Raw genomic sequence first — 14,837 nt, 5'->3', positions numbered from 1 at the left:
GAATTTGTAGCTAGGCGCTTGGGTACAGTGAGATACGACCCCCGACTGCCTCCAGAGATGGACAGTTGGGCAACCCTTCAGGGGCGATGAAAGGGCCGAGCAGAGAAAGCATCTCTATCACGCTGGTGTTGCGGACCCCCTCTGCCGCGAGAGCGGCACCTTCCATTATAACCTCCCCCTCTGCCTCTAGGGGAGGGTTGGCCATGTGCTTGAGGGAAACCTTTTTGGGATTTGTGGAACCACATTTACCCTCCTGTTTGACCCTTGGGATAGGGTCTGGAAGGAAGGGAAAAACAGACTTTCACAGCAGATAAGGTTTTTCCTTCCTGCTCACACCTGGTCAAAGTCTCTTTTACCTGAGGTCCAAAAAGAGTTGAACCATCAAAGGGGATGTTGGCAAAGAAAGACTTGAAGGACTCCATAAAATTGCATAGACGCATCAAGGAATGTCTCCTAAGAGATATTCCTGATGCGGCTGCTTGATCCATCAGCTGCGTAACAAAATCAGCCTCATGGAGGAGTTAGCAATAGAGATAAGGGTAGAGAGCTGCAAAAATACCTTGACAGCGGATCCCAAAGTTACTGAACCCTGAACGGCATCTCCCAACTATTTTAGGAGATCCCTTTGTAGCCTAGTAAAATGGGAGAGGTAGTTCGGCAATTGTAAGGTAAAAGCCGCTGAAGAGAAAGTACGCTTTTCAAACCTATCCATTGTCCTAGACTCTTTATTAGGAGACTGGATATTTGAGGATGTCTCAGATAACTCCTTCTTTGTGGTTGCTGCTACCATCATAGCATCCACAGGTAGTCCCTTGGTTAGAAAGATTTTGTCTTCTGGAGCAGTAATAAACTTATTAGGCCTCCACAAGATAGGCTCCATTGTGTCCAGAGAGGTCCAAGCTTTCCGAGATATGACCCCTAACAGTTGGTCATATGGCGGTGTCACCCAAGAGGTGGAAGGTTGGGAACCAAAAGCCTCAAGGTACACTGACTCGTCCTCAGTAGGGTTAGAGGTCTTCCAATCACCCCTCTGTCTAAGGATTTCTAGGATGTCCGCAAAGGAGACATCCTCAGAGGGGGATCATGGGGACCCTTTTGACTCATCCAAATCAGTGCCAGAAGTGACTGACTCAGATGAGTCAATATGCTTCCTCTTTCAGACTCTCTTCCTAGGGACCTCTCCAGTGGGGTAATCTGGGGAGGTTTCGGAAGAGGGGATACTTCCTATGGGGGCTCCTTGAGGCTCTGGATCCCTATGTTTAGGGGCAGGTGGGGGAGAAGAGGCTGCTATTGGCTGCTGGAGGGATGTTGAGTCCAATGGCAGAGCTTTAGTACTTGACAAAGCTCTGTCTATCACCTCGAAAGCCTTACCACCCCCGCTCTGAAGATCTCCATTCTTAGGAAGCAGAAGGTCGACTCCGAACTGGAGGGAGCAGGCTCAGAAGCGGATGTGGGAGCCGAGCTCACGAGCCGAAGCACCGAGAAAGAATAAGAAAAATAAGCAAAAAATATCAAAAATTCCACTTAGCCAATGAGCCAGTAAAGAAGACAACCTTGAACCTTTCATGGCAAATGAGATCTGGGGAGTTGCCATCAGGTGTTATCCAAAGGCAAATTGAACCATATGTCAAGTAAATCAAAGCAATGCCACAACGTTATTTACTTAACCTTTGTTGACTAGGTTAGCTCCACTACGTCAGTGGCCTCTTACAGGGAAGACCAGAGGTGGAACTCATACTGACTAAGGCAAATTTAGAAAGGAAACTGTGGAAATTCTCTCAAAGTGTTAGTGCAGTATGGATCTTGTGGAAGAGCAGGTGTGATGAAGTGTAGTAAAAGTTAAAGCACTGCAATATACTTCTGAAAAAATATGTTTTTGTTTATATCAAAGGGTGGGGAGGATGACGTTGACTAAATATATGTAGTGTATGCATGGAGCACTTCTTGCATGCTTCAAAACTAAAGCAAGACAAGCTTGTCAAGTACCTTTCAGACATCAAAAAGGTGTTCAACAAGTTTTTGTTAAGGTCCTCTAAGTGTTTCTCACACTGGCGAATAGCAAAGCTCAATGCTGGCCCAGCAAAGAACAGTGGCATACAGAAAAAAACTGATTTAAATGTTGTTATATACTTCAATGCTTATAAACAAAAGTCTGGCTAAACAAATCATCTACCAGCTGTTAAAAAGTTTCCCCTTCAGAAGGACACTGTTTCTGTCTGGTGTCTCTGTTTAACAGTACTAAAATGTTTTACCCACTTTCAAAGGTTTTGAAAACTGATAAAACATCTCATGCTCCTACACTTTTTTCTGTAACTTAAAGCATGTGGAGCACATAGAAATCTGTGCTCTACTAAGAATTTTGATTAGGTCTTACTGTTCATAAACCTTACTCATATATATATATATATATATATATATATATATATATATATATATAAATATATATATTCTAAACAGAGATACCAAGATTTAGTTTTACAGATGAATTTCTTGGCAACCATCTCTTGAATAAGATGGTTATGATTGGAGACCCGATCATAATGTTGCTGTGTCTTTCGGCTTTTCCCGGTAGGGGTTGCCACAGCAGAACTCCGGTCTGCTAATGATTGGCAGTAGATTTTTACATGCCGTGTTGCCGGCCCTGACGCACAAACTTCAACTAAGGTGCGCCCATTCACGCATGTCTCCACACAGAAGACGGTCTAGCTGAGAATCGAACAGGACAACGTCTTACTGTGAGGCGACAATGCTACCGCAGCACCAAGACCTGATCATAATGCCCCATGTTATTTGATTTTATCTGTCATATAAATTATTGCAAATATCCTTCATCTGTGCACATACTTTTGACAATGTATATATACCAAATGTCATTGTGCTAAATCATGTTGTTAACAAAGTCTCCCACTCTTTACTGTCAGCAGGAAAAGCCGAAAATCACAACAGCAGCTGTGGAATTTTTTACATCAACTTGAACTATCACCAATTCACCAAGCAAATACAATGGAGCCAGTAGATGTGAACCAACTTTCTTTACTAGTGCTTCTGGTACCTTAGCTGAATGCATTCAAGGAATAACTTAAGTCACCACACAGCTCAATAAATTACAATGCTGTTCCAATCACATGAAGCATTCACAATTAATAATCGCAAACTAACAGACAGACAAACCCTTAAAGTCCCAAACACTTTTGTAAAAATAAGTGCATACCCTGAATACAATAAATACCACCAAAAATATTAACATGTTTTTATACTCTCTTATTAAACGTATTTCCATTAAATACATAACAGTGTAAGAAACTTCTCTGTGTGGAAGATTTTCAGTCCATATATTTCTAGTTAATCACTGTATATTAATCAGATCAGACAATAGTAGTAGAAGTAGCAAACGTAAACTCGTCTTAAGTCAAAACAAAACAAAAAGTAATAATAGAAAATATATAATTGTACAGCATTACTAAGTATTCGAAAGTAATCCAAGCAAGGCAGGCAGTCTGTTTCCAGGCGAAAATCCTTTATTAAGTACACAGACAAGCAATCCAAGTAAACAAAAATAGAGTAATAGTTTCCTCACAAGCTTTCTAAATATATATATACTTTTTATCAGGCATGGGAGTGTTACATGTCTGCATATTAAATATTTAAATTCACTTCACCATTGTGTTACTCCCCACTATCCTTGAAAATTTAGTTTCATTTGACATTTCTGTGGAACAAGTCTCAGAGTGCCTGCCAAAGGCTGCAAACAAATACTTCCATGGGACATGACAACATACCAGGTTGCATTTTCATCAGTGAAAAATATACACTATCTGACCCTCTGCTTAAACAGCTCATCCACAGCCTATCCATAAGAGTGTGTGTCTAATGCCTAGAAGTCACTGTGACTCCCCTATATAAGAGCAGTCTCTTTAGAGACCCAAGTAATTGCAGCCCCATCAGCCTCACCAGCCGTAAATGCAAAGACGTGGAAAATGCCTTAGCACATGCATGCAGATACTGGCAGCTTAAGTGACTTGGATCCCAGTCAGTTCAGTTTTTCTGTGAAGGATGGGTCCTGTCTACTAAACTTAGTAAGCTTCTTTGAAAAGGTTACGGAGGTTGTGGTCAGACGCCACTCAGTACACATTGCTTACCTTGACCTGGCCAAGGCTTTTGACACTATCCTCCATGGTGCATTACTGATAAATTAGAGAAACTTAACCTAAACCCCATTCATTGTCTGTCATACAACAAAATGCCTAGTTAACAGAACCCAGGTTGTAAAACTTACAAGGGTTAGGGTAAGCATACATTGCATCACCTTACTACTAATGATGCTAAACCTAATCTTGTGACAGAATCTAACCTTGTGCATACCTCTCAACCTCTTACAGCAAGAGATCTAGACAAAGCCATAAATAATGGGGGGACAAAGGCCCAAAATAGGGACAATATGTAAATATTGCACTTACAAACTTAGAAAGTTGACAGAATAACAGGTTTTGCATTAGCAGGGATTTTCTGAGGGGTATGAAGTCTGAAACTCAAATGTCTGTCTATTTTCTGACTGCAATCTTTAATGATGTGCCAATGATTTGCCAGAAGACCACAGTTTTATGGAGAATGTTCAGCTGAGAGGTATGCCTTGTGACAGAATGAACGCAGCTGACATAGATGAGTGTAGCCAATAAAATTATAGTGTTTTTAGTTAGTGAGACTACCCTGAGGGGAAAACAGACAGAGACAGAACATGCTGCATTTCTCTGATAATGAGCAAAAGTACTGAGGATCCCACAGTGAACTGGATGCAGGAAAAATTCATATACCAGAATAAAATATATTTGAGGATATCCTTCTAATCAGAATAAATAGTCTTACTAACCTGGAGAAACTCATTGAGTTCAATTTGGCCATTTTTATTCAAATCCACTTCATTTAAAATTTCATGGAGCGTCTTTTCATCTAGCTGAACAGATATAGTCTGAAAAAAGAAACAGCATATTTAGCCAAGTTTTGGATTTTACAGTTGCTTGTTACCATTACTGAATAAATTACAAGTCTAATATGTGCTATGCTGCCATACAGAAGGTCAGTTTAAGTCCTTTGCCCATTGGGACAGAACTCTGGCAGCTGGTGCACAGGATTAAGGCTGTCAGCTGTAGCTCCTGTTGAACAGGGTTTGATTTTCTCAACTCTCATTTGTCTACTGTGTGACCTTGAGCAAGTCACTTAACCTGACATTGCTCCCATGTTACCCCTGAAAAGGGACTGTGTGTCCAGTGGGCCTACCTGGTTAACAAATCAATATTTATTTATTTTAAGTAGCTACATCATATTTTATACTAAATGATGGAATCATTGTTTATGGGTAACTGGTGCATTGCACATATCTGGGTCCTAAAACAGAAAATGTCAAGATTTCTCTATAAAAGCTAATGCCAAGTGATCCAAGACATATTACTTCCATTAAAAATGCAACAAAGAACCTTCTGCTTCCTCTTAAAATAAAAAAAACACAATGTAATGTTTCCTTGCTATTAAAACATTTGCTACCTTTTTCAGAATTAACTAAAATTCTAAAACATTTCCATATTACCTAGTTCTCAGGACTGAAGAGTAACTCCACCCACTATCCACAAAATAAAAGCAACCTATACAATTATATCCTGCACAGATGCATTTTGAGATTTGTGTGTGTGTGTAAAAAGGATAAGGGTAACATAGAACATTACACCTTATGTACCTAATGGCCCAGAATATCATCATTACATGAAAGCTAGTATTCATAATCCCTGATTCCTGAACTGTACAACTGTGGAAGGTGCACTGTATAACAAAAGAGGTGACCAATTTAAGATTTTTTTTTTTACAGGACAAGTAAGCTAAATACATTACATGTATTGTTTTGTACTTCTTCCATTTGTAAAGGGGGGGTGCCTAATATATCTACTACAATCCAGCAAACACCCACACAACCCCGCATTTTTTTTTAAGATTGTGTGTGTGTGTTTGTGCATATATATATATATATATATATATATATATATATACACACACACACACACACACACACATATATATGGAGAGCTGAGTAGGGATAAGGGTGAGTACAAAAATGACCACACGCTTTTAAACAGAATTAATAAAATAAAACTCTACTTTGTCAGAATCATTACTGTGGCAGTTACAAAGAAGGTAGGCTGATATTAGAAGATTCTGGCAGTTAATTTAAACAAATTATAACCTTCCTATGTTAATGCCAAAAGGATGGGGTGGGGGATACAATAACAGTGTTTGCACATGGGGTTTGATGAGGAGAGGACACAACTAGGATCTGGCGAATGAGCCAACAGCAGGTGTACTAAAAAAGAACACACAGGGCTACTTTTACGTTATAAGAAGAATTGCGACTGGCACACTAAAGCAGCTTTTTTGCAGCTAATATCCATACTATTTTAAAGACTCCATATAAAAGGCCAGTGTTTTGAATTTTGCTTCTCATAACCTAGTAGGAATGATGGACAATTTGTGTTGCAGAACATATATTTGGAAGGCACAATGGCTTCAGTGCACTCTGTGTACAGGGACTTAGTGATAAAAGGCACAAAATTAAAGGTGATATATCACTTGGGTCAATAAAAAAGTTTTGCATAAATATAAGATGATGACTCCATGCCAGAAAATGGAGCATTGTGGGTATTCTACAAATAATCCAAAGAAATTTTATTACAATACAACCAACAGTATCTGATCAGTTGTGGTGTGTTACTGCCACATTTATGACAGTATCATATTTTGACGCTTCCTGATCTGAAAAGAAATGTATAATATGAAATGTGCTTCAGAAACTATCTGACATGAAAAAATACTAAACTAATAGAACTAACAATATTTGAAAACCAGTACACTATTATAATTCTCTCACACACGCTTTATGTGGGTTTCTTTTTTGCTTTTATTTATGTTATTACTAGTATACTAACTGTTGGACTAACGGAAGCTCACCTCAGATAACTGTAGACTTACCCTGTACTGACAGAAGATTATGAATCAATGAAAATATCACTACTTTTTTAAGTAAAAGGAAAAAGCAGCAGCATGCTTAAATGACAGACAAAAATATATAATGAAAATAACCTTATTAACAATGATCATTTTGGACATGCTACCCTTCATTAGAGTCACAAACCAAATAATTAAAATCACTACATTCATAAAGAGTTCATGGAATGTCCACTCAAAGCTAGTTAAAAACAAGGGCTTTCATTATTTTTCTAACTAAATAGATAGTGTGTGTGGCTGAATATAATTAATGGCTTAAAACACTGTGCAATAAAATGATTTTGAGGACAGCAGAAACATGTTCACCATGTTCTGAAGCTGTTCAGTAGTTTCAGAAGACAGCCACCATACCCTCTAAAGAAATGGTTGGTAAAGGTGTTTGCAGCCATTTAAACAATTTACAGTACTGAATCCTTCTGTATTTTTTTAGGAATGCAAGTTGCTTGAGCAAAGACACAAAAGTGGTTGAAACAACTGATAGAAATCAGTGTATTTATCTCTCTCTCTCTCTGGGTACTGACTTGTGGTGGTTAAAAAAAGTACAGTTGTGTACACTTACCATAAATGTAGATGTTCGAATGTTCTCACCGCTGCAGTCTTCACCATTGGGTTATCCATGCTGTGATAACCCTCAGTTGGTCCGAATACCAGAGTCAAGGTTTTGTGCGTCAGCTGCTGTCGCTTGCTGGATGACGTCAGGTCGTCCGAGCTATAAAGGAGAGCAGGCGACGCAAATACCTCAGTTTCTCTTGCCTTAACCAACCAAAGAATTCCAAATTTAATTATTATTAGTAGTCCTGCGGTAAGAGACCCCCCATAGAAATGTGCGTCTCTTTAAGGACAGCAGATATCAGGGGGAAGGAGGGAGGGGAAACCATGACTGCAGCAATGAGAACACTCAAACATCTACATTTATGGTAAGTGTACACAGCTGTACTATGTTCTTCATTTCTCACTGCTGCAGTCTTCACCATTGGGAAGATTCCCAAAGCTGAGGAGAATTGTGGAAGGCTGATAGAACTTAAGACTGGGAGAGCATGCCCTGCAGAATTGCAGAGGCAAACCCAGCCCTAGCTTTTGAGAATAGATTCAGATGGTAATGCTTGGTGAAGGTGTGGATTGAAGTCCATGTGGCGGCTTCCAGGATGTCCTTGGTGGGCACCCCTCTAAGGAATGCTGTGGAGGTAGAAGTTGCCCTAGTGGAATAGGTTTTGATGGTCCTAGGGGGTGGTTTTCCATGCAAGGAGTAGCAAAAATGGATGCAGAGTGCTATCCATTTGGACATGTTCTGTTTGGTTACTGGTTTCCCCTGTGCCCCTGTTTTAAAGCTGACCAAGAACTGGTCAGTTTTCCTAAATGTCTTTGTACGATCCAGATAATATCAGAGTTGCCTACGCAGATCCAAAGAATGCAGTATCTTTTCCCCCTTGTTCTGAGGGTTAGGGAAGAAGGGGGGCAGGTGGATGGCCTGGTTAAGAGTAACATCTGAAACCACCTTTGGCATGAAGGAGAAGTTGGTTCTCAGGGAGACCTTGTCTGCATGGAAGATAAATGGCTCAATGGCCATTAAAGCTTGAAGCTCTGCCACTCTCCTGGCTGAAGTGATAGCCAGGAGAAAGGCAGTCTTTCAAGAGAGGTACTTTAATTCTGAGGATGCTGCAGGCTCAAAGGGGGGCAGAGTAAGCTTTGCTAAAACATAGTTTAGATGCCAGGTTGGGGTGGGCTGTCTTCTGGGAGGCCTGATATTAGAGGCCCCTGTAAGGAATTGTTTGATAAGAGGGTGGGAAAACAATGGCTGTTCTGTATCAAAGTGTGCCGAGATGGCAGAGGCATGGATCTTTATGGAGGAGGAAGACAGACTCTTATTAAGAAGCTCAGCCAGATAATCTAGAATAAGAGGAATGGAGGGGAGATGAATGTCTGCCCCTCTGGACTGGCTCCAGGAGCAGAATGTTTTCCATTCTCCAGCATAAGATTTTCTGGTGCTGGGCCTTCTGCCTTCTGTGATGATGTCAAGGACTTGCTTGCTTAGCATAGATTCCTTCTTGGTTATGGTAGAATAAGCCATGCTGAGAGCTTGAGTGTCTGAAGGTCTGGGTGCAGCACTGCCCCCCCTCGGGATAGCAGGTGAGATATCAGAGGTAGCTGCCAAGGGCGCTGGAGAGATAGACTGCGCAGCAGTGGGTAAAAAATGCTGTCTGGGCCAATCTGGGGCAATGAGTATTGTTTTTGGTTTTTCCTCCCTTATCTTGATTAATACTTTTGGAATGAGAGGAAGAGATGGGAATGCATACAAAAAGAGGGTATTCCAAGGGAAGGTCAGGGCATCGACCTTCCAGGTCAGGTGATGGTACTCCCTGCTGCAGAATTTCTGTACTTGGTGATTTAAATATGAGGCAAAGAGGTCCACCTGGGGGGTCCCCCCATGTGTGGGTAATTTGCAGAAAAATGCCGCTGTGGATTTGCCATTCATGTGAGTCCAGCAGGTTTCTGCTTAAGTGGTCTGCTAGAGTGTTGTTGATGCCCGGTAGGTATTGGGCTATAAGATGTCTGATGGATGAGGCTGCTAGCCACAGGTTCATTGCTAGTCTGCACATGGGGTAAGATGGAGTCCCTCCCCATTTGTTGATGTACCATATGACTGTGGTGTTGTCTGTTTTTATGAGAGGAACCCCTAGTTTGAGGTAGGGTTTTGAAGGATGCCAGAGAGTTTTACACTGCTATCATTTCCTTTTGGTTGATGTACAAGGGTAGTATTTGAGTGTCCCAGAGACCTTGGGTACATCTGCCTTCTAGTTGGGCACCCCAGGCTATGTCCTAAGCATTTGTAGTTATGGTCTGGTCTGATGGACGAAGGGTGAATGGAAGTCCCTTGTTCAGAGGACAGGCCTGGGCCCACTAGAGGAACTCTGAACTTATGCAAGGGATCACAGGTAGGGAGGTGTCCAGAGGTTGAGAGTGTTGACACCATAGCTTCTCTAGGTACCACTGAATCTTCCTCATGTGCCCCAAGTGCTGAGTCTAAGGAGACTGCCCAATTTGATAGTGGCTGTTAGATTCTCTAAAGTAGATGCTTGGAGGTGGCAGTTAGGAGCCAGTCGTCTAGGAAATGCGGAAACAGCTGGAATCCTAAACTCCTCAAGTGAGCAGTCACCTACTGCCAAACATTTGGCAGACACTCTGGGGGCTGAAGTGAGACCAAAGGGCAGAGCTCGAAACTGGAAATGACTGTCTCTCCCAGGCTGAACGTAGAGTGTCTTCTGGAGCGCCCAGTTTATTAATATGTGGTAGTAAGCGTCCTTGAGATCTATGGAGCACATCCAAACACCTTCTTCCAACAATGGAAGAATGGATTGTAAGGTGACCATCCGAGAATTTGGACTTTTTACGAATCGGTTGAATTTGCTGAGATCCAAGATGGGTCTCCAGTCCCGGTCTTCTCTTGGCACCAAAAGAACCTTGAGTAAGTCCCTGATCCGGCTTGGTCTGCGGGACAGGTTGGATGACTCCTTTCAGCAGTTTTGACACCTCGTGAGGCTGCTATAACCCGCTGACTGGGTGGAGAGTGCGGGATCTTCGGGTTGGTGGGGATGGTGATCTAAGGGAATGGTGTATCCTCCGGCAATTATTCGAAGCACCCATTGGTCCTGAGTAATCTGTCTCCAGGCTTCTAGGTTCAAAACGACCCCCGACTGGCTCCGGAGCTGCACAGTCGGGCACTCCTTCAGGGATGTTGGAAGGAGGGAGAGCCACGAAAGGACCGCGGTCTCCAGTGTTGCGAGGGCCTCCGCCGCCTCTGGGACGGCGTCTTCCAGAAAAAATTTCCCCTTCCTCTGCCTCTAGAAGGGGAGTCGTTCTGCTGTGGCTAGTAAGGCTTCTGAGATTTTGAAACCACATCTTCCCACCCTTTGAGCCTTGGGATAAGGCCTGAAGGAGTGGAAACCAGACTCCGACAGCAGCCAAAGTCTTACCCTCTTGCTCACAGCGAATCAAGGTGTCCTTTACCTTGGGTCCAAACAATGAAGACCCATCAAAGGGAGCGTCGGCAAAGGAAGACTTGAAAGCCTCCCAAAGTGACACAGGCGGCCGGGCTTGTCTTCTTAAAGCAACTCCTGTACCGCCGCTCTACTGGCTCCTTCAGCAGCATACCGATATGAGCCTCATGGAGGAGTTAGATAAAGAAAGGGTAGATAACTGAGCGCCAACCGACTGGGCTAACTGCTCAGGTAAATTACCGAGAGGAGTCTGACAGCTCCTTGACCAGATCCCTCTGCAGTCTAGTAAAATGTGCCAAACAATTCAGTGACCTTAACGTAAAGGCCGCTGAAGTCGGGTGCGCTGTCGCACCGATCCATACTCCTAGACTCTTTATTAGGAGGATGGACGGACGTCAGCCTCTGCTACATCTGCTGGGCAGCAGATGCCACCACCATAGCATCTACTGCCACGCCCTTGGATAAAAATTCTTTGTCCGGACGGGCCGAAGGAACTTGTTGGGGCGAGCAGGCACCGGTTCCACAGAACGGGTGTTCCCACACCCTTCGAGATCAAATCCAGAAGCTCATGAAGGGTGGAGACACCGGAGGCGGAGGCTGAGCACCAAAGGCCTTGGAGGAATACCGACTCCCTCAGCAGAAGGGGTTTGGACTGCCAGTCGCCCTCGTTGTTTGAGGATTTCTAATATGTCCGCGAAGGAGACATCATCCGAGGGCGACTTTGGGACCCTTCCGCATCATCGAGGTCGGTATCCGATGTAAGAGACTCATCAGAGTCAGCGTGTTTCCTCTTACACAATTTCTTTCTGTGGGGTTCCTCCGAAAGCGCGTCGGGGGAACCTCCAGGAAGAAGGGAACCACCAGTGGGGGTATCCTCAGGCCTAGGGGCTCCGCTGTGGGACAGGGAACTCCGGAAGCACCAGTTTCCAAATCCATGGAAGGTGGTGGTGAAAAAGTCGAAGTAGCCACAGAAGATTTGGCTAAGGCACTCCTCATAGCATCAAAGGCCGGACCCCCAGAATCCTGGGAAGGTCCAACCTCGGGCTACAACGGACGAGGAGCCCTGCAGCCACGCACCGAGGCTAGGAACCCGAAAGAATCGGGCCCGAAGCGCCCCAGGGGCCGACAGAGGAGGTCCCGTTCGAACCCCGACCCAAGAGACGGGGTAGAAGTAAGAGTCGAGCCGGCTCGATTACTCGACCTGATCCACCAGCACCGACTCCAACGGCGCCGAGGCTGTTGGAGGAGGAATCGACAACGTGGGATTTGCAGTCGGCTCCAGTACCAACTGGGTCGGAGCCGACATCAATTTGGTAAAGACTGGAGACTGGAAAAGCTTCTGAAGTACCCTGTCTATGTCCGAATCGGACATCCTCGAAGATCGGGACGAAACCGATCGGGTCCGAGAAGACTTCTCCATCGGCTCCGATAGACAAGGGGACCGGCTCCGTAAAGGTTCCATAACTATCGGCGCCGAGGAAGCTCCCATCACCACTTCAACTTCTCGGGTCGGCAAGGGCTTCGGCGCCGAGAAGTGTCTGAGCATGTAACCCTTATCGGCTCAAGACAATGGGCCGATGAAGGTGACACACCTCTCGATGCTCGCAGCTCTCGGCTCTGAAACTGAAGGAGTCGAGGCAGGAGACATCGAGGCAGACTGCCCACCTCGGCCCGAAGTCCGTGGAGCCGAAGGAGAAGCCTGCCTAAATTTTTTTGTTGTCGGTTCCGACGGACTGGTCGGAGCCGACGATTTCTTTTTCCTTTGGGAAGTAGGAGAGCCAGAAGTCAAAGCTTCCTCAAAGGATGGGGCAATCAGCCCTTTTAAAATTAATTTGTTTTTCCTCTCTTGGAGGACTCGAGAGGAAAAAGCGTGACATACACTGCAGGACTCTTGAAGATGTTTAGGCCCTAAACAGTACACACATAGCGCGTGGTCATCTGTTATCGACATTTTATACCCGCACTTAGTGCATTTTTTGAATCCTGAAGGCCTATGCTCTTTAGACATTTTAACTTTAACAAGTAACTTGACAGGAAAAAAACAACCACAACCAAAAATGACACAATTTTCACAGGGCTAGGCCCCTCTAATTTAAACGGAACCTCCTGTCGACAAACAGACACAATCACCACAGATTACCTCAAAAAAATCACAAGCAAAACTTCCACACACAATAAAGTATCACAATATCACAACAGTAGCTGTTAAAACAGCTTTTGGGGAAAAGAGAGAATTTTCAGACAAAAGTTTTATCTGACTAAAAGTACTTAGCTCAGCCAAGTCCGAGACCACGTCTATGCTCTTGAGCGGCAAACGAGATCTGGGGAACTAGTGGTGGTGCATCCTGGGATATAGAATAGCTCAGCCAATAAGAGACTACGCTCTATTGTATTCGGTGCTGAGTCGGAGCCGAGGATCGGCTCCGAACCCATATGTATTGAATGTAGGCGAGATAGGATCACATTACATCATATATTTGGAAGGCACAATGGCTTCAGTGCACTCTGTGTACAGGGACTTAGTGATAAAAGGCACAAAATTAACGGTGATATATCACTTGGGTCAATAAAAAAGTTTTACATAAATATAAGATGATGACTCCATGCCAGAAAATGGAGCATTGTGGGTATTCTACAAATAATCCAAAGAAATTTTATTACAATACAACCAACAGTATCTGATCAGTTGTGGTGTGTTACTGCCACATTTATGACAATATCATATTTTGACGCCTCCTAATCTGAAAAGAAATGTATAATATGAAATGTGCTTCAGAAACTATCTGACATGAAAAAATACTAAACTAATAGAACTAACAACATTTGAAAACCAGTACACTATTATAATTCGCTCACACACGATTTATGTGGGTTTCTTTTTTCCTTTTATTTATGTTATTACTAGTATACTAACTGTTGGACTAACGGAAGCTCACCTCAGATAACTGTAGACTTACCCTGTACTGACAGAAGATTATGAATCAATGAAAATACCACTACTTTTTTAAGTAAAAGGAAAAAGCAGCAGCATGCTTACATGACAGACAAAAATATATAATGAAAATAACCTTATTAACAATGATCATTTTGGACATGCTACCCTTCATTAGAGTCACAAACCAAATAATTAAAATCACTACGTTCATAAAGAGTTCATGGAATGTCCACTCAAAGCTAGTTAAAAACAAAGGCTTTCATTATTTTTCTAACTAAATAGATAGTGTGTGTGGCTGAATATAATTTATGGCTTAAAACACTGTGCAATAAAATGATTTTGAGGACAGCAGAAACATGTTCACCATGTTCTGAAGCTGTTCAGTAGTTTCAGAAGACAGCCACCATACCTCTAAAGAAATGGTTGGTAAAGGTGTTTGCAGCCATTTAAACAATTTACAGTACTGTATCCTTCTGTATTTTTTTAGGAATACAAGTTGCTTGAGCAAAGACACAAAAGTGGTTGAAACAACTGATAGAAATCAGTGTATTTATCTCTCTCTCTCTCTCTGGGTACTGATTTGTGGTGGTTAAAATAAGTACAGTTGTGTACACTTACCATAAATGTAGATGTTCTAATGTTCTCACTGCTGCAGTCTTCACCATTGGGTTATCCATGCTGTGATAACCCTCAGTTGGTCCGAATACCAGAGTCAAGGTTTTGTGCGTCAGCTGCTGTCGCTTGCTGGATGACGTCAGGTCGTCCGAGCTATAAAGGAGAGCAGGTGACGCAAATACCTCAGTTTCTCTTGCCTTAACCAACCAAAGAATTCCAAATTTAATTATTATTAGTAGTCCTGC

At 43.0% G+C, this 14,837-nt stretch overlaps 1 protein-coding gene across 1 annotated transcript in view; it reads right to left on the bottom strand.

Annotated features, from left to right (window-relative positions):
* GPD2 (glycerol-3-phosphate dehydrogenase 2) overlaps positions 1–14,837 on the bottom strand; it is a 2,212,620-nt gene that overhangs the window by 228,052 nt on the left and 1,969,731 nt on the right. Inside the window, exon 15 of the mRNA XM_044073653.1 lies at positions 4,868–4,966. Within this exon, the coding sequence (XP_043929588.1) occupies positions 4,868–4,966 (99 nt within the window). The remainder of the gene's footprint in view (positions 1–4,867; positions 4,967–14,837) is intronic.

The sequence above is a fragment of the Protopterus annectens genome, chromosome 6.part0 (assembly GCF_019279795.1).
Source record: "Protopterus annectens isolate FY-2018-M chromosome 6.part0, PAN1.0, whole genome shotgun sequence".
Lineage (NCBI taxonomy): Eukaryota > Metazoa > Chordata > Ceratodontiformes > Protopteridae > Protopterus > Protopterus annectens.
The sequence above is the reverse complement of the archived record's forward strand: the minus strand, read 5'-3'. Positions and strand labels throughout refer to the sequence as shown.